This window comes from Capra hircus, chromosome 22, assembly GCF_001704415.2.
Source record: "Capra hircus breed San Clemente chromosome 22, ASM170441v1, whole genome shotgun sequence".
In the NCBI taxonomy this organism is placed as follows: Eukaryota; Metazoa; Chordata; class Mammalia; order Artiodactyla; family Bovidae; genus Capra; species Capra hircus.
Genome location: NC_030829.1, coordinates 39578130 through 39598897, shown reverse-complemented (window position 1 = coordinate 39598897; position 20768 = coordinate 39578130). Strand labels below are relative to the sequence as shown.

Below are 20768 nucleotides of genomic sequence, written 5' to 3'. Positions count from 1 at the left end.
CCAGGCCACATCTGTTGTCAGTCCCATGACCTTCAAAACCCAAAGCAGAAAGAAATGCAGAACACACTTTTTATCTGAAGCCTTTCTGCAGACATGTCAGTTAACAGGGCTTAGTTAAAAATATTTTTCTAAACTTATTTTGTAAAAGATTTTCATTTTCTTTGCCCTCTTTAGCAGTGGCTTTTTAAATTAATGATGATTTGAGCAAATTAGTGCTCCTTACAGTGTGGTCTGTTGATCTCCTACATTTGATCCCACAAGGAGTTGGTTAAAATATTTATTCTGGAGCCTTACTGTAGACCAAGAGAATTGTGATCTTAGGGGTGTATTCCTTCACCAAAACTTTAAACCAGAGATTTGGACTTTTGGCTTCTCTGGTGGCTCAGACGGTAAAGAATCTGCCTGTAATGCGGGAGACCCAGATTTGATCCCTGGGTTGCAAAGATCTCCTGGAGAAGGGAATGGCTACCCATTCCAGTATTCTTGCCTGGAGAATTCCATGGGTAAGAGGAGGTTGGTGGGCTACAATCCATAGGGTCACAAAGAGTAAAATACAGCTGAGCGACTGACAGTTTTCACTTTGGGCTTTTAGGGTTGTGTGATCCCCAGGCAGCTCCTGTTGTATCGAGGTAGGCATGAAGTTAGAAAGCCAACCCCGAGATATAGGCAACTGGGCACCTTCGGAAATACCGAGGCTTCTTAGAAAGTTTGCTTTTGGATGTAAGATTTTGGGAATGATCCTAAAGGCATGTGCTGTGCTTAGATGCTCACTCATGTCCAACTCTTTATGACCCCATGGACTGTAGCCTGCCAGACGCTTCCGTCCATGGGGATTCTCCAGGCAGGAATACTGGAGTGGGTTGCCATACCCTGCAGGGGATCTTCCCAACCCAGGGATCAAACCCAGGTCTCCCTCGTTGAGGGCGAATTCTTTACCAACTGAGCTACCAGGCAAATGCTGATGGTCCTTGCAGAAAGAGCAACTGTATTCCCAGAGTGAACATGGTGATTCATTAGTTACGTTTTCTGAAAATAGTAATGTCTGAATTGAAATTGTTCTCTTCTCTATATATGCTCTGTGTCCTCTCAACTTAGGTTTTCTGAAAACCAGAATGGTCCAAATGCCAAATTCTATGATTTTTTCTTTTTTCCTGTATTCTTCAGTGCCAAGGCATCAGACCTCCAGGCATATTCATGAGCCCTACATTTGCAAAGCTAGAGCAGTGCAGAAACCAGGGGACCAGATCGCTCTATAAAAATCCATCCTCCACAATGTTCCATTGGGTTAGCTTCTTACCCAATAGAAGAGGGAAAAAAGAAGCAATTGAGTTCCTCTCATTTGTGGGACTGGGGTCGGTAGAGAGAAGGAAAAGGAGGGTTTCACCGAATGAGTCTAGGTCACCTTTTGTCTTAGGGGCAGGAGTGTTAGGAGGAAGTAAGCAACATGTTTCCAACAGTTTAGGTGGAGATTCATTTTATACAGTATATTCAAAATATCATTGTGAAATGTATCCCAAACAAAATACTAATGAGATGCTTTATAATAATTTTTTTCTTACTAAGCATTTGAAATCCTTTTGTGTGTTTTATAGCACAGCAGAGTTCAGGGTTGCCCCAGGTGACTCCTGTATTTGACAGTATAGTTGGAAGGGTTTCTTCTCATCCCCAGTTCTCAGTTCAGATGTGAACATATGCCTTTGTGGAACATACTATTTTTCTGTTGTAGCAAGAATGAGTTGTTTTCTCAGCAGTTAGTTGGTGTTAGGATAATGCCTTCCTGTGTAGGCTGTAGTGTTAGAATTCTCTTTGCAAGCTCTTGTAATAATTTTCAGGAATTATCACTTTTATCATAGTATTTTTAGTTGCAACTAGAGAGTTTTGTAGGAGATTCTTTCAGTGTGAAATCTCTTAAAGGACAATAGAAAATACACTGTTTCTTCCGGGGGGACACAGGTTGGGGCAACCTCTGTATCTTGAGGGGTCCTTGGAACAGAATGTGTAATATGAGAATGGACCCCAGGTTCAAAGGTCACTGTAGCAGTCCAAACATGTTCTGTGTTAATGTTTAGGTCTCTAATTTTTTTTTAAAAAAGAACTAAATATGCACCATCTATTTCCCTGTTACAGGCCCTCAGACTTTGTAGGGAGGTCTCAGTGGAGCTTCATTTTCCCACTTCTCTCTCTTTAAAGTGTCTGGGTTTGAATTCCTCTCTCTGTCCTGTACAGTGTAATGTGACTTTGACAAGGTTCTTAACAATTTTGTGCCTTGGGAACTAGAAAGCTGGGAGGATTTACCCCTCAAAGTTCCGGTGAAGATTAAATGAGATCATCCAGCTGAAGAATGTGGTACCTCCCAATACATAGTTAAGTATTAAAGAAATATTAGTTATCTCAGCATCTTTATTAATTATTTTTGTTAATTTTAGAGACACAACAGTGCAGGAGGGATTATAGGAATTTTTTTTTTTTTGATGTTGAGATAGAGGTTAAAAAAATACTTCTTTCTGAAATATATTAACAACCTTTTTTTTTTTTCTTCCACGGTATCTTTAGCTCCACTCCCCCATTCCATTACTGTTTTGTTCTGGGTTTAGCATCATTCTACTCTGGGTAAAATGATTTTAATATGAACTCTCTGCTTATAGCATCTCTATTAAAGTCCCTTCTCCCATACTGAGTGAAGGGAAAAGTCCTTAATGCGTTTCACAAAGTCCTTTCTCGGAAACATTGATTCCTGAATAAAACCTGAGAGATCATATATGATTTCTACATTGCCTAAAATATGCAGCCTTTTTGGTTCCATTGTGGGAAATATCAGAAAAATGGTTTGCCGACTGTGGGGTGGTACCAAAGGAAAACCTGAAGTTTCTGCCAGCTTCTAACCCCATCCATTTTTCTCACATTTTTACTTAATACTCACTCACTGATTATGCAGAAGTGATATTTAAGAGTGAATGTGTTTAATAAACCTCTGCAAGCAATATTTAAAGGAGTGTTTATTTTTCAAAATTCACTCAGGATTTCTGTAATCTTCAGGCCTGTAGTTCTGGTACATGGTTTGTACAAATTTGTTTCATAGTGTTTTATGGCATATCTGTCTCATCTGCTGTCTAAAAATCAAAGGAACAGTTTGTTCCGTTCATTTTGCCTGATAGGAGAGCCTCCAAAGATACAAAGTTGCCTTTCGGCATCATTATATTAAAAAAAAATGTAAAGGAAACTTTTTATTCCCCCTCCTAACCCCACTTTGACTATATTGCAGAGTCATAAAAGGATTTACATTGAGAATTGAAATTGTCTCCTTGAAATTGATTTTATTCACCCTCTTGTTTACAAATAGGAGAGGAGAGCAGAACTGAACTTTCAATTTTGAGCTTAACTCTTCTAAAGTCATAAAACTGCTTTTCCATTTGACTCTTCAAATGAATCTTGCAGTATAATTGGTCAGAGTCAGACGTTTTAGAAAAGGCGCAACCAAAAATGAAAACAAGGATAAAATTGCTTATTTAGTAGTTGCCAGTTGTTCATCAGAAACAGACTTTGGGTTAAATACTTCTTTTTCGTAAAAAAGCAAAATGAGTCTTTTTCATACAATTAGTTGAAGCCGTTGCTTATAGAGCTAGTTAAAGCTGATTTAGGGATAAATGCTTTAGCCATCTTGATGTGATCTGATGAAAATTTCCATGTGGTTAGTTTTTAATTAAATCATTTTATTTAAGATTGTAATAGCCCTTTTAAATTATTTTCCTTGAGACTTGCTTTGTGTTATTTGAAGTTAATAACTCCTCTTGAAGCAAAGCAGAATGCACAATATTTCTTCTGATGATTTCTTTCTGCAGTTGAGAACAAAGCAAACCACATTATTGCTGGAAAGGAAGTGAAGCTAATGCTTAATACAAATGGAGATAACAGAAATCACTTGAAGCCCTGGGATATTCCGAGTATCAACATTAAAGTGGTTGCCTGGGCAGTACTACCCTATTGCTTGGGTAATTTTTTTCTCTTAAATTCCAGAGGCAGATCTGCCTTAATTAAATCAAGCCTATGGAGAAGGAAATGGCAACCCACTCCAGTATTCTCGCCTGGAGAATCCCATGGACAGAGAGGCTTGGTGGGCTACAGTCCACGGGTCGCAAAGAGTCGGACACGACTGAGTGACTTCACTTTCACTTCACTATGGAAGGTTTGATTCTCAGTATTTCAGGAAGTAGAAACGGTCCTGTGTATGGACTTAGAATAAAGAAGAGAGAAGTAAGTTGGCAATTTATTGCCCTACCAGTCACAAAGTATATTTGTCCCTGAAAACGTTTTTGTAACTATAGACATTCCTGGATGGTTACTAAGGACAAAATTTCTGTTCTTGTGCAAAGATGAACTCCTGTAGTTTAATTTATTAATTATTCTTCACTCAGGTTCCTTACTGTTCTGTTGCTCACACCTGTGGAAGAGACAGGGCTTTTTTTGTCATTGTTGTGACAGTGGAGTGTAGCTTTTGATTTTATTAAAGCAGATAACATAATTTATTCATTAAATTGAGGTGAAATTGGTATAGAATGTGAGTTTCAGCTGTAGAACATTATCATCCTGTGTTTGTATATACTTCAAAGTGATCCGCACCATTAGTTGCCATCCATCACCATGAAGTTCACGCCTACACCCTGTCCCTGTCCCTGTGCTTCTTGCTGCTGCTACTGAGTCGCTTCAGTCGTGTCCGACGGTGTGCGACCCCATAGACGGCAGCCCACCAGGCTCTGCCGTCCCTGGGATTCTCCAGGCAAGAACACTGGAGTGGGTTGCCATTGCTTTCTCCCCCTGTGCTCCCTACCCTCCTGCTTTTGTATCTGTGATTTTTGTTGTTGTTTTATATTGTTTATTCACTTGTTTTGCTGTTTAGATTTTATATGAGTGAAATCATAGTGTTTATCTTTTTCTACCTTATTTGACTCAGGATGATACCCTCAAAGCCCACCCATTTTGTTGCAAATGGCAAGATTTTCTTTTTATTTTATGGCTATGTTGTATTCCATCACCTTCCCAGGTGGTGATAGTGGTACAGAACCTGCCTGGAAATTGAGGAGATGCAAGAGATGCAGGTTGGATCTTTGGATTGGGAAGATCCCTCTGGTGTAGGAAATGGCAGCCTGCTCCAATATTCTTGCCTAGGAAATCCCATGGACGGAGGAGCCTGGTAGGCTGCAGTCCATGGGGTTGCTAAGAGTCGGACACGACTGAGCGACTTCACTTTCACTTTTCACTTTGATGCACTGGAGAAGGAAATGGCAACCCACTCCAGTGTTCTTGCCTGGAGAATCCCAGGGACGGGGGAGCCTGGTGGGCTGCTGTCTATGGGTTCGCACAGAGTCAGACACGACTGAAGCGACTTAGCAGCAGCAGCAGAGCGACTTAGCACACAGTCTTCCATGGTGTATCTGCTACATCTTCTTATCCGTTTATCTATCAATGAACACTTAGCTTGTTTCCATACTTTGGCTGTTGAAAATAATACTGCAGTGGCCATAGCAGTACATATATCCTTTTGATTAGTGTTCTCTTATTCTTTGGATAAATACCCGGAAGTAGAATAACTGGATCATATGGTAGTTCTGTTTTTAATTTTTAGAGCAATCTCTGTACTAGTTTCTATAGTGGCTGCAGTTTCCAATTCCACACACAACGTAAGAGTTCCCTTTTCTCTACATCCTTGCTACCACCTGTAATTTGCTGTCTTTTGGACGACAGCATTCTGACAGGTGTGAGATGATACATCATTGTTGTTTTGATTTGCATTTCCCTGTTAGTGATGTTGAACATCTTTCCACCTATTATCTGCCTCTTGACTATCTGTATGTCTTTGGAAAAAAGTCTCTTTGGCCTCTGCCCATGTTTTAAATTGGGTTCTTTTGTTCTTGTTGAGTTACATGAGTTCTTTATTTCTGATATTAATCTTTATTGAATACATCATTCACAAATATCTTCCCTCATTCAGCTGGTTACCTCTTTGTTTCATGGATGCGTCCTTCACTGTGCGTAAGCTGTTTAATTTCATGTAGTCCCATCTGTTTATTTTTGCTTGTGTTTCTCTTGACTTTGGAGTCATATCCCCTTCCTTTAAAAAAAAATTCTTTAAGACCAATGTGAAGGGGATTACCGCCTCCATTCGCTTGTAGGAATTGTATAGTTTCAGGTCTAACGTTCAAGTCTGCAATCCAATTTGAGTTCACGGTTGTGTATGGTGTAATATAGTGGCCTGTTTTAATTCTTTTGCGTATGGCTGTCCAGTTTTCCCAGCACCATTTTTTTGAAGAGATTGTTCTTTCCCCATTGTATATCCTTGACTCTTTTGTTGTAAGTTAATTGTCCATATCTGTGTGGGTTTTTTCTGGGCTCTCTAGGGTTTCATTGATCTGTGTGTCTGCCTTTATGCCAATATAGAGGTTTTTTTTTTTTTTTTTTTTTTTGAGAATCATTTGGGGAGGCAGAGAGAAGCCAGTTGGGCTCAAAGCCATATGCTTGTCCATGTTTAAATGATGATAAAATTGCTAAAAAAATCCACCCACCTTCAATATCTATAGTAGGGCAGTGTATACCTCTGCAAGCATTATATATAGGCAGTTATATATAATTTTTTTTCTTATTAAGATACTGATAATATAGTTATGCACTATTTGGCTCTAAAAGAAAATATAGTGATAATAAGTATTCTTACCTTCTTTCTTTTCCTGCATTGTGTTTGTAAATAGATGTTTCTGATTTGCCTCTAATTAATTATCTTTTTGCTAATTGGACATGTAAAAGCAATTAATTTTTAGCTTGATTAAACTAGTGCAAATCCTAATTCAGGTGAAAAGGTGCAAAGGGGAAAATTGTAGAAAGTAATAGTAAAATAAAACTGAAAATAAACCAAGTAGGCTTTTGGTCAGGTGTATGTGAATATTAGGCTACTGTTTGTTTTAAGCTTTCTCTCCATGAACAGCCCTTTCCCACCACTGCCCCCACCCTCGACACAGGTGCAAATGTACATTTTATGAATGATGTGTCTTCATTCACCCTGGGGGCCTAGGTGATGAGCCACTGTTTTCTGCTCTTGCCAGTATCCCAGCCAGGGCAGAGTCACCTTTTCAAAGCATACATTGAGGAAAATGTTATACAGTTAGATTATGGTAATGGTTGCATAGCTCTGTAAATATACTAAGGCCCATTATCTATCAAGAAAGCTGTTTTAAAGGAAAGCACGTATGAGACATTGATTGCTTACTTGGAGTCCTTCATTGCTTTCCCAGACTGACTCAGAGCTAATCCTGCAGGGTCTTGCATGTGTTCCTCCTCCTCCCCCTCCTCGTCCGTCCTCCTCCTCCCCCTCCTCCTCCCCTTCCTCCTCCTCCTCCCCCTCCCTCTCCCTCCTCCTCCCCACACCGGCTCACCAAGCTTCAGCCAGGCTGGCCTCCTTACGCCACCCCACCGTCTTTCCTGCCTCAGTATCCTCATCCATGCTCCCCCCGCCCCCCATCTTGACCTCTGTCCTCCCATACGGTGCATCAGTGCCTTCAACTAAAGTGATATCTCCTTTATTGATTGATCTTTTTACTTTCCTTCCCTACTAGTATTTTTCCCTATTGCATCATGCTTGTTTCACTTATTTTTTGTATTTGTTTTACCATGTACACAAATGATAGTTTATTTAAGGATCGATTGAACCTGCTAGTGGAAAGAAAGCTTCAAGATGGTGGGGGTAATGTTCAGTTCAGTTCAGTTGCTCAGGCGTGTCCGACTCTTTGCTACCCCATGGACTGCAGCACGCCAGGCTTCCCTATATGGTGTGTGTCGTTGAGTTCCTTGATGTTGTCGTATTCTGCCTTGGAAAGACCAGGGATACCTGCCTTACCATGTTTGCTAGAAATCTTCCTTTTGGCAAGAAAGGGTTAGGAGGTTGAGTGGGTATTTTGTTGCCTAGCAGCGGAGAACTCTTGAAACATAGACAGCTGGGGGCCACGGGGTGGCTGGCCAGCCAGGATTTATGTAGTGCCTGTAACGTGGCCCCAGAGGCACCGGCTTCTGGGTTCACTAGGCTAGTCAGGTCTGACCACACTGTGACTGACTGGTGTCTAGCGGAAAGCTGTGTTGTGTCTGGAATGCCTCTGTATGTGACCCCGGAGCCCAGGGCCTGAGGGCTTGTGCCTTCAGTGTGTTTCTGCCATCTTCCGTGGTCAGGAATTATCTTAGTGGGTATTTCTGTCACTGTGGAGCTTACGCTCTCCAAATTCTGGAAATGTGCATTATGGCACATTTTGCCAGACTTGATATGATGTGCCATAGTTTTACAGTGGGCACCCAACGATACTGGAGTTTTTTTCTTTGCCGGTTTCTTTTTGTTCTATGAAAAATGCCCATCTCATTGAATATTTTTCATTCAATATTTCATAGGGACTATATGTATATATATGCCTCAGCTATATAAAAAGGCCCAAGTTCTAAAGTTTATTCTTTGTTTCTCGGGGATAAAAAGTTGTCAGGCAGTCCCAGCTATAAATTTTAAACAAAAGAAAATATGAATGAAGGAAATTTATTAATTAGTGTCTCAGTTTGTTTCCCTAACTGAAATTTAACTTTGTATTTCTTTCTGCTTTAATGTAAGAGACTTTCTTTTTACAGACAAATTACCAATGTTTGTATAATTATAATTGGATATTTTCCACATCATGTTAGGAAAATCACTCTACTTTTTTCTGGTGGAACTATCAGAACATGATTTTATCTCAGACAATTGGCAGTAGCGGTGGGAGGAGTGGCTTTGACAAATTCTTTCTTTTGAAATTGTTAGGGTTTTAGTTTTCAGAGGCCCATGGAGAAACTGTATCACTTGTGATGCTTATTTAGTTTTGAGCAGGTGGAGTAACTATTAATTCACAGATGTTGTTATGAATCCTAAAACTCAGTTTTGTGAAGAATTGCTGTAGCGTAGGGTCAGTTATGCAGGCTTGAGAGGACTATCTGGTTCAAGGCTATCTGTTCATAACAAAAGTTACATGCCTTTTTTGAATAATTGTACCTAAGCCACAGCATTATTGGAAGAAGTATGTCAGTCACTATGTTGATGGTACTTTTAATAGTGCCTTTTTCATAGACAAAGACTGAGTTAGTAACTAACTTATTACTGAGTTAGGCCATGGGTGGAAAACCCAGATGCCTATAGAAACTAGATAAGAAATATACATCACCAATGGGACTGGATGGGGTCATGATTCTTCGCTGAAGACCTACTCACTGCTTATATAGCATATTTTTTTCTGTTTGGAACAAAGTTCAGATTTCTCATTAATAAATACAGATATTAGAGTTCTTTCTCAGACTTTCATGTTGACAAGTAGTGAAACACATGTATACACATACAGTGGGTGGAATAAAACATCTGAGTCCATGCCTGCATTCACCATGGTGGCCACCAGTTGGGATGGCTAAGCTGAATCTGCCGGTTCTGTTGATCACTAAGGATTCAAACAGGTGGCACAGGTGCAAAACGAAAAGTACAGATTTCTGGCAGTTGTCATTATTACAATATTATCTATGTATGATCTTCCCAAGAATTTTGTGGAATCTAGAGACTTGATTCTTTGAGAACCAAGCAGTAGTAAAATGGATTGGGAGGGTTGCTTATTTCTGTATGATGTCTGAAGTCAGGAGGTCAGTTCTCTTTTAGGAGGGTGCCTCTGAGCAAGAGTGAACAGAGATATTTTTCAGATTTTCATCACACATGTGATGAGCCCCCATTTAAATCAGTTATTTAAGTGTACCTTTTCTCAGATCTACTGTGAAGTGTGTTTTTTTATTTCTGAACTTTTAAAAACTGTGACATAGTGGAGAGCAGATGAATCACTCTAGTGTTTTGGGTCTCTTTTAGCTCTGTCAGATTTAAAAAGAAAAAAATTCTTCCTTTTTTTAATCAGTGTTATTTTAGTGTAAAATATGGAAGAAAAGTTCATTATTTTGCCTCTTTACCTGTCTGAAGCCATTTTTACAAGCCTGTAAAAATGTTTTCTATTTCCCAGACCTAGGATACTATATTGCTGTGTGATTTCTTCTTTCTTTGAACTGCCTTTGAGTTTTAGTAATCTGTTTTACTTAAAAATTTCATGGCTCTTTATTAGGTATCTCTATCACTTTAGATGATGAAAAATACTTTTTTTGTTATAGTTGGGACAGTAAGTACATTTGTATGTGATAAAATAGGTAATCTACTGTAATAGAATCTATTGTATTTGAGGTTAGCTCAGTATCACAAACAACTGGAGGGAACATTTGTAATGCAGTAGTTACAAAGGAATGCACTTTTTGATTCTACTTTTTGGGAAGCTCACTAAGTACTTTTCCTGCAATTAATTGAAATACAGTCACAAAAGGAGATGAGAGCCTGATGGAATATTTAATTACTTTAACTATAATTTGATACTTTTGCCCATTGTAGTCACAAAAAAGATAAAGATTTATTCATTTTAGACTATTGTGTGGGACTTAATGTTCTTAAACGCACTCTAAAATTTAGAGAAAATTATACTTGATAGAGATTTCATCATCCTTGAGGGATCTTTAATTTGTTTGTTGTATGAGCAGTTATAATAGATATAAACAGGCTGCTTAACTGCTTGTCTGCCATTCTGGAAATAGACATTCTGCATTTGAAAATGTGAGTGCTCATTACTAGTATTATAGTAGGCTTCTTTTTGGCAGTAACTCTGACAGAGAACTAGGACTCTTAATATGAGAGCCATCCATCCATCGTCCTAAGTAATTCTCATCCTGGCACTGGGGAACCAGAATTTCTTTGACGTTTTCATTTTTGGATGGAAGCTAACCAATTCTCCCAGGCTTCTAAGTCCCGTTGGAATTACCTAAGACTGGACATATAGTTCAGTGGAAATACCCTCAAGTGTCACTACACATTTTGTTTTGGATACAAGATATGTGACTGTGTTGTAGATGGAGTTTGGAGCTGTTCTCTTCATAAACAGACTCTGGTTTCCCCTTTACATAACTACCATCACACCCCCATTCCCCTATATCATAACATTGCTGTGCTAAAGTGGACATTGTTATTCATTTTGGTAAGATGAAACAGTAACGTGGAGGAAGAGTGTGGTCATTTTGAAAGACTCGGTGGCCACTGTTTTCCTTTCTTTGGAGGCACCTCTGACTTTCTTTCATTTTCACATATATAAATGCATGTGTAAATGGAATCCTTTTGTCAAAAACAGACATTAATTAACAGACTCTGTAATTTCTGTTTACACATTTGTAATTTTGAAAGAGAACATTATTTATCCATCCGTAACTACTTATTCTTATGTAGCTTCAGTGTTCTTTCTCTCACAGGGAAACCTATGGAAAGATATCTATGTCAGGAACGTTATTTAATATGGTGTTAAATGAGCTGGTCTCTTTGTGTGAGAAATACTCAGCCAGCAAGTTAACATGGCTTGAAACTTTCTGTCCCCTCTCAAGTCAACATTTCTGTAAAATACCGAGAGTAAAGAATGACACCAAATCCTTCTGAAGATATTGTTAAGGCAGATGGGCTACACAGCTGCCTTTATATTCCCAGAATAAAAACATTTATTGTTACAAACTCTGTCCGGTGGCTCTGGGAAATTAAATCATGCACATAGGAAATCATTTTGTTGATATCTTCTATGGTAGGTAAGCTCTTAGGATATTTTTGTAGGAAAGGATTGGGCCCTTGGGTCTGGAAACGTTTTTATCTTTTTCGCTTTAGGCTGGAAATGAGGTAGGCTCTGTAAAGTTGTGAGAGGTGATAGAGTTTATGAAGACTCCCTGATGAAAAGACCTGTCACTCAGTCAGCTTTCTGCATAACAACCAACCTAAGATTCCCCGTGCTGAGTGAGACCTGGGAATCATTGGCTAGTTAACGCTATTGGTTTTGAAATCTCTACTTTTATCCTGTCAGCATTGAGAGACACATTCTCCTGGATGATGGGAGTAGCTGGATTTTCCTTTTGTAAAATCGTCTTGTCATATTATTATTAAACTATCCAGACTCTTGAAAGCTATCTGAGTTTAATACTCCTCATGTCCAGGTTTGTTATCTGTGTGTGTGTGTGTTGGTTCAAGTGTCATCAGACACAACCTCTTTGAAGAGGAGTGCAAAGCAGGATATAGTGTTGGGCATTCTTTCTTTCTTCTCCACCTGTTATATCACTGTGAACCCAACCACTGCAAGCTCTCCTGAGCTTCTTGCTCTCAAATGACTTCACCTCCATAAACCATAGTGGGCTTGGTGCTGCAGAACTCGGAAGAATATGGAATATATGTTTGCATAATACCAACTCCTCCTTCTTGATAGTCACCTGATAACCATAGGCAGATTTATACTTCCTATCTGTTCTGAGAAGTAAAACTGGATATTTTCATAAGCATGCACCATTTTTAATTGTGTAATTAAGTTGCTGACATAAGCAAGTAAGCAATTTCACATTAAGGTAAGGATCCGTAAAGGCATGCATTTACATAATTTAATTTTCTGCACAGAAGATATTGAAAATCAATAGCATGATTCATAACCTCACCATATCATTGCCATGCTGCCGTTGGTTGGCTGTTGGAGTTCAGAAGAGTGCAGAGAGTATTAAAATTGATTGAATTTGGTATGCTGAGTCTGTACCTTTACTTGGGAACCACAGATTGTTTCTTTTTGTAAATCTTTGCTCCTTGCCAGTGAGACGTTAGGTTGCTTAATATACTCTGTATACAGTTTTTGACTGCTGTTCAAATAATTTTTAAAAGTTGCTTTTAGGGAGCACTTTGTCATATGATCAAAATACATTTGAAGAAGGGACTTGAAATTGTGTTTTCAATTATGCGATACAAGTAATACATGATTATGTTATCATGAGGGGGAAAAAATCACACACTACTGACATAGATAGAATAAAAGGAAAAACTAAATATAGTTAGTTACCTTTAATGAATAGTTGCTGTGTTAAAAGAAATCTGGTGCTGGGGTGGTAAAGATCTTTGCTACCTGGTTCATTTCGGAGATGCTTCCTAAAAATTGCCTGTTAGATCCTCCAGCTAGTTCCTTCTAGCTTCATGTTTTAGATGTTTGCTCTTTCTGATAGGTGAGCAGTGATTAAAAAGCGAGACAGTAGGGAAGAAGACAGTGTTTTTGCTTGTGGCTCATGAAAGCACACATTAACACACACACGCACTCACTCACACACACTCACACTCTAGACTCTAACATAGGCACCATCGGTTTTTCCAGTGTTTGTGTGTTCATTCAGTCACTCCAGTCACTCATTACTGAGCGCATCCCATATATCAAGCTCTGTCGTGTGAGGCAGGTTGAGAGCTCCTTGTCTCAGGGACCTTGGCGCTCTTCATAGGTTATACAGCATGTCCTTCCAAAGCAAGTCTTCCTGCCCATTCTCACCTTGCTGGGTTCAGCCTGTGTCATTCGTCAGTACTTTGGGGTATGTGATGACCAAGTTAACCCACCTTCCGTGGGATGGCCTCGCCCTCTGTCACTTCTGGTCTGTTTGTCTTTATACAGCAAAGCCATGCCCCTTACTTTTGGCCCAAGCGAAACCCCCTTTAGACAGGCAGTCCCACTGCCCAGAGCAGATGCCTTGCGCTACCTTGGGATGTGTTTGGATGGCTAGGAAAATAACTGCACTTCAGGGAATGGGTTCTGTTACTTCACACAGTCAGGGGAGCATCTTCTGATGTGTACCTCCCTTGTGTCTTGAGTTGGACGTACCTTTGTAGACGTGCTTTATCACTAATAGTTTAGTGGGCTTGGAGAGCTGTCGGGTGTGAGACCCTAAAACCTATGGCTTGTATGCAGTCAATTAAAGAGTGTCAGGATTACCGTCTCCTTCTAAGTACTTGGCTAAAGTACTTACCTGATGAAGCTTTGGACTCTAGCGCCACACTGCTGGCAGGATGGGTAATGCAACTGCTGGTGGGCTATGTTCTCCTTTGCTGCTCCCTAATATTCTCCAAGGTTCTGAGAAATAAAGGGGCTTCCCAGGTGGCACTAGTGGTTAAGAAACTGCCTGCCAATGCAGGAAACACAGGAGATATGGGTTGATCCCTGAGTCAGGAAGATCCCTTGGAGGAGGAAATGGCAACCTACTCCAATATTCTTAGGGTTTCCCTGATATCTCAGTTGGTAAATAATCCATCTGCAATGCAGGAGACCCTGATTCGATTCCTGAGTCAGGAAGATCCACTGGAGAAGGGAAAGCCTACCCACTCTGGTATTCTTGGACTTCCCTTGTGGCTCAGCTGGTAAAGAATGCTCCTGCAATGTGTGAGACCTGGGTTCAATCCCTGGGCTGGGAAGATCCCCTGGAGAAGGGAAAAGCTACCCACTCCAGTATTCTGGCCTGGAGTCACAAAGAGTCAGACACGACTGAGCAACTTCTACTTTTCACTTTCCAAATCCTGTCGTGGACAGAGGAGCGTGGTGGGCTACAGTCCATAGGATCACATAGAGTCAGACATAACTGAATCGACTTAGCATGCGCACATGCTTCATGTATGACTGACTGAGAAATAAAACACTTTCTAGCAAAAAAACAAAACAAAACAAAACAACAACTGGGGATACTAGGTATGGAGACTGTGATTCTAGTGGGTCTGGTATAAAGGGTATAAATTAATATCCTTGAGGATAACCTCATTCCTTCTTTACTTTTATACCTGGTTCATTTGTTTGTGAGCATAATCTGGCTGGAACTCTGGTTCGGTTCAGATTTGTCTTAACTGCTCAGGGTGACGCCACACTGGTGTGATTCTTGCAGTAGGCTATTCATTTCTTTGGTCAGATCTTTACTAAAATTAAGATAGGCCTATTTAACATGGCAAGTTACAGGCTGTGAGCGTGAGTGGACAGTGTCACAATGAATAGGGCCTAACAGCCAGCTCTGCAGGGAGGTTTGTCATTCTTATCACTGGTTGAAAAATAGAATAGCCTTGAAAATGTTTAGCAACAACAAATATTGCTATTTTGCTTCCACATCTTAGACTAAAGATGAATCTCTGGAGGCAGGGTCCAGTGCATAGGGTCTTTATTTTTTGTTCTGCTTTTAAAGTGGCTTGGGTTGAGAGAACTCTAGTCCAACAATAGCATTTTCTGCATGGAAAAATTGATTATGGGGTATTGTATCCTGTTTGAAGGTCACCAAGGTCATGTTAGTGACATTGGGGGAAAAGTAAGCATTGGTGGGTAATTGGTGATGTAACTATAAGCCTTTCAGGGGTTGATTTCAAATTGGTTTTGTCCTGATCTTCAATTTTTTTCAACCGAATTGATCCATAGATTTTGCATTTTCTGGCTTGGTTTCATTTTGAGCACTTTTGCTGATCCTGTGCTCGACCCTCAACCACCCCCATGAGGCTTCAACTTTTGCCATAATACCTTCAGCAAGAGAGAGAAGACTCTGTCTGACTGGCTGGTATCCCCATTCCCAAACATATATATCACTAAGCTAAACCTACCAACCTCACAAGATTGGTATAAAGGATGACACCAGGTACTATGAGCAAAGCACATTTTTCAGCTCTGGGCATGTGGTGCTTTTTAAATACCCGATAACATAGTCGAAATTTGTTGCAGTGTCTCTGTTTTTGGTAATCTTCATACCCTACTCCACTGGCTAGGTCACAAGTCATGGATGGGACAGCCAGTCCTGTTGCCCTGGCAGCTCCAAAGGTGGGCTTTGTTTGACTTACTCTCCTGAATCACTGCAAACCATGCCCCTGGCCCCAGTGGTATGTATGGGAACGGGGGCACGGTTTTTACTCATTGTCCTCATGCAAAGAGGAAGGATTATTTGGGAGTAATTATTTAGAGTGAATTAGCTCTAAGAACGGAGAATGCAATGGCACCCCACTCCAGTACTCTTGCCTGGAAAATCTCATGGACGGAGGAGCCTGGAAGTCTGCAGTCCTTGGGGTCGCTGAGGGTCAGACACGACTGAGCGACTTCACTTTCACATTCCACTGTCTTGCATTGGAGAAGGAAGTGGCAACCCACTCCAGTGTTCTTGCCTGGAGAATCCCAGGGACGGGGAAGCCTGGTGGGCTGCCGTCTATGGGGTCGCACAGAGTCGGACACGACTGAAGTGACTTAGCAGCAGCTCTAAGAAGTGTAGTAAACAGATACATAAAATGTCTCCCATATACACAGAAATCAGCTGAACAATTTAGGAAACTTTTTAATGGGTATTTGGCTATGTGGGTGAACCTCAGTTTCCCTATCTGTAAAATAGAGCTAAAAGTAGCAACCTCATAGGGTCATTATGAAGATAACACAAGTTACTATGAACAGACCATGAAGTCAACCAACTAATTTGCTTTAGTGGAGGGAAGAAATAGATGAAGAGATGGGAAATTTTGTTTTTGATCCCTGGAAACTTAGAATGATCCACTTCCTGAGATTCTGAATGGCTCACCTGCAAGAGTATAGGATGGATTAGATCATCTGTACCTAAACCGTCACCATTCTTATAAAATGGTTAGTACCTTGGGTTTTGACTCTGTCATTCAGGACCAAACAGCGGGCATACATGACGCCCAGTTTACTTTGCTGATGTGTGTTTGGATTTTATAAGATTCTCACTTCCCTCCAAAGGGCTTGTATTTGTGGAGTAGCTCTTGTTCAAGCTTTATTTCTTTTAAAGCCAGTCCTGGCAACTGACATGCAAGCATAAAGTATAATACTTAACATATTTCCTGATTTTCCTTCATGACCATCACATTGTGGACAAAATTAATGCCATCATGGTGAAATGATTATTATTATCACTACTCTGGCTAATTTGTAATAGAGACTGTATTGTGCTTTCCTGGTGCCTTCAGAGTCTTAAACTGAATATATAGTTCCTCTAACCATTTTCCTTGCTTTTCAAAGGCACGCTTGATTTTGTTTGGGTGCATTTAAATATTAACACAGACAGCTGGGATGTATTGTTTGAAGTGTAGTTTCAATTCATTTTGGATTCTGGGCACCTGTGATACTTGTCTTCTGACACATCAGTGCAGTCAGGTGTGGGCTCACCACAGAAGAAATTTGCATCCATGAAGTGGTTGGGAGGGGAGGGCTTTGAACACTATAGCAGGCAGATGGAAGCTCTTGATAATGGGGTAGAAAATTGGATTCATTTTGAGTTTTCAAAGGAACGCATCATTAAACAGTGCTTCTTTTCTGAGCATTGCTGGCCTTGGAGGGTTTCAAGTTTCATATCTTCAGATATAATAGGTGACTCTCTGGGATCCAGAGTTTGTGGAGGACTGATTCTTAACCATGGGGTGGCTCCCAGGCCTGAGACTGTGCTGTGTTTGGATGGTAGAGGCCCGAGCTTTGTGGCATGCATGCTTATGTTGGATTCCTTGATCTGCTGCATACTCAGTGTCCCTGAGCGTTCATTCCTCCATCTATAAAAGAGATGGAATGACTCCTTGCTCAATGAATATTAAATACGGCTGGAAGCATATTGTACCTAGGATATAGGCTTATACACACAGTTGGAGCCAAAACTGCGAGTTCCAGGTCTACTAGCTGTTAAAGTTACTCAACTACTCGAAGCTTTATTTTGCATATCAATAGAATGGGCCCGTTACTGAAACACTGCATCTGTTGCGTGGTGGTGTGCTGCAAATTATATAAGATAATGCATGTAAAGGGTTTAGTGCACCTCAGGTTCATGGTACGGAGAAAAGTTTCACTGTAGTTTGGTCAGACGGTGGAGAATCTGCCTGCTGGTGCAGGAGACCAGGATTCGAACCCTGGGTCGAGAAGATGTTGGAGAAGTGAATGGCAACCCACTCCAGTATTCTTACCTGGAAATGCCCCCGAACAGAGGAGCCTGGCAGGCTACAATCTATGGGGTCGCGAAGAGTTGGACATGCCTGAGCGACCTAACACATACACAAGCTATTGTTAGTATTAATGATGGTCCTTGTAATCTCTTGAGGTTCTCCTGTAGTTGCTCTTCTATGAAGTCAGGAAGTTCTATTCAGCTACCGCAAGGTCTGTGCTTCCAGGCGGTCACAGGGCTGTGTGCATTTGACACCACTCCCGTGTGCGGCAGGGTGACGGCTTTGACTCACTGTGCCTCTCCTGTCTTGCAGCGTTGACGGAGGGCTACGTGGGGACCCTGCACGAGAACAGACAGGGCAGCTCGGTGCAGGCGCAGATCCGCAGGCGCAAGGCTTCCGGCGACCCGTACTGGGCCTACTCGGGTAAGTTGCCTTGTTCCCATTGCGATCATACGGGCCAGTTCACGTCCCATTACACTCAAAGGCACACTTTTAATCAGTTTCACGCCTGATTTCTGTTTGTTCAAACCTTTTGTAGTTCCCTGAAAGTTGAAATATTCAAGCCTGTTTTTCCTCAAGGTGATAAACCTTAATTTATCTCTCCCACCTGTTTCCTCAACCTGCCTTTTCCCCTCAATTTGCATTTATTTCTGAACTTTACTTGTTAATGAGTTATTGTACCAAACTTGTAATTTTCCAAAAGACGTGGCCTTTTCTTGTCTCTTCCCAGAGGCTGTGATTTCAGAGAGCAGAAAATATAAGCTTTGTCTCGAGCTGCTAAATATCTGCTAAATATTGCAAAGCATCACGTATCAGAACGACCTATTATGCTTTAATCTAAGAAATGCAACTTTATTTTCTAATCAGATCTTGCTAGTTTTATATATTTCAGCCCACTGCAATATTTCTGTAGCCTTTTTCAAGTTTTGTTTTCACTTTTCGCCTTCGAGTCAGTGAAGAGAGAGTACATATTGTTACAACTCTGAATACTACTTTGGAAATAATTTTCTTAGATTTTAGGGGGCAGGAAAAAAATCTACAAGAATATACAGGTCTTTTCTGGTTTATGTGTCTAACAACTAACAAAAAGAAGACAGGTGGATTGTTATTTCTAAAAGAGATTCTGATGCTCAAAAATATATGGGAAATGTATTTTTAGCTAATTAAGGAGGAATTCTTGAGCAAGATAGACCACTTTGGAAATCACTATAGCACTGAATAATTCAAATTTTTTTATGAAAGTGCTTGGAGGCACAGAGTATTAGTCTCAATAATAAATGTATGCATTTTCTATGTTGTTGCTCATAGAACTGAAAGGTATTATTGTCATGATTATACCTTGGTCTTAAACCCTGAATTTCCACCTGCAAATCCTGTTAAGTTTATGTCAGTATAAAATTTATAGGCCTGATCTTTAATTACACCTTATCTATTGGCTTTTTGCATCCTTTTGTCTATTGATAAATCTCCTGCCCCTCCAGGGAGAATAGCCTATCTGTTTTGTTTTGCAAGAACAGATAGTGATTCTGAAGTCTTCCATCACACCCCATTCCTTGTGATTAGAATTATCTAATTAGAACTTTTTTGTCACCATTTCTGATAAATGAAGGAAATTGGGAGATGAAGGCTGAAATTACATATATATATATATATATAGCTTCCTGCCAAGAAACCCAAAGAAAATTTATCATTTTGTTCTCTGTGTCTCTGATAGAAGTTAAGAAGAGGCATAAAGTGGCCTAATGTTTATAGTTCATCAATTTTGAAAATAATGCTGTTGGGAAATTGGAAATTATATGACATCAGCATGTACAGCTGCAGATGACAGTGACTTTTCCCATTATTTAGTTAAGACTGGGCATAATTAGTAGTGTGGACTTTGGGGTGGAGCAGTGGTTGATCCTCTTAACCCTGGGCTTGATGAATCTCCATTTTATATTTCTGGAATGCATTGTGTCTGGATTTGAAAACTGCTTCTGTCTGTGGAAAAGCTCATAGTTTATCTTCAGTGGGTCGGCATGCTCTTCATAAGAATCTGGTAGTCTTGGGCTTTGCAGGGCTGCAACCTCCGTTGCAGCTATTCAGCTCTCGTCGTAGTGCAGAGGCAGCCATAGGTAGCTGGACAAACTACCTGTGTCCTCACAGAAATTTATTTATGACAATGAAATTTGAATTTATTATAATTTTCATGTGTCAGGAAATCTTACATTTTAGTCTTTTTTCCCTCAACCTTTTAAAAATAGAGAAACCATTCTTTCTTTGCAGGCTGTACTAAAATTGGTGTCTGGTTGGATAGGGTCCACAAGCTGTAGTTTGTCAACCCTTGTTTTAGTTGCGCTTTTTTCTGGAGCCAGGATAAGGCAGTTATTTGAAGAATCCCTTAGAAGGGTATAGACTGGCTTAGAAGAACCACTGAAGTAACTTGCTAGGCATAACGGGAAAAACAAAAGTAAAAGGAGAAGAAAAGCATAAGAGAGTTACCAGTTGAGGTTGATAGTCATCTTCTGGAACATTCCATGGTATCAATGGTTATTTTCAGCAAAGTGGTGACATATTGGTTTTCACGTCACGAACTCTTAGGGTGTTCTTTGGCACTTGAACTGCCGAATGAAAGGTCATTATTTGCAGAGGGAAATGGTTTTGAATTGAGCAATAGTGAAGTAGTCCACTTCATGAGAGAGGGGTTTAATGGTCCAGATGTTAACCTCATGACTCTAATTCACAAATTTGTATTAGTTCTTCCTAAGATAAGGCATTGTTATACTTTGGGCGGGGGGTGATGTTGTGTGTGACGATGTGAATTTTCAAGTCACGTATGTAGACTGTGGTTCAGATTAATATCTACCATTAATACCTCTTAATATCTTTATGACGTTGGGAAGGCATTTAACTGCTTGGAGCCTCAGTCTTCCCATCTTTGAAAAAGGGATAA

General features: G+C 40.3%; 1 protein-coding gene across 4 annotated transcripts in view; it reads left to right on the top strand.

Moving 5' to 3' along the window:
* PTPRG (protein tyrosine phosphatase, receptor type G) overlaps window positions 1-20768 on the top strand; it is a 772648-nt gene that overhangs the window by 184636 nt on the left and 567244 nt on the right. For all 4 annotated transcript variants that reach the window (XM_018066932.1, XM_018066935.1, XM_018066931.1 and 1 more), the window contains exon 2: window positions 18149-18259. In XM_018066932.1, the coding sequence (XP_017922421.1) occupies window positions 18149-18259 (111 nt within the window). The remainder of the gene's footprint in view (window positions 1-18148; window positions 18260-20768) is intronic.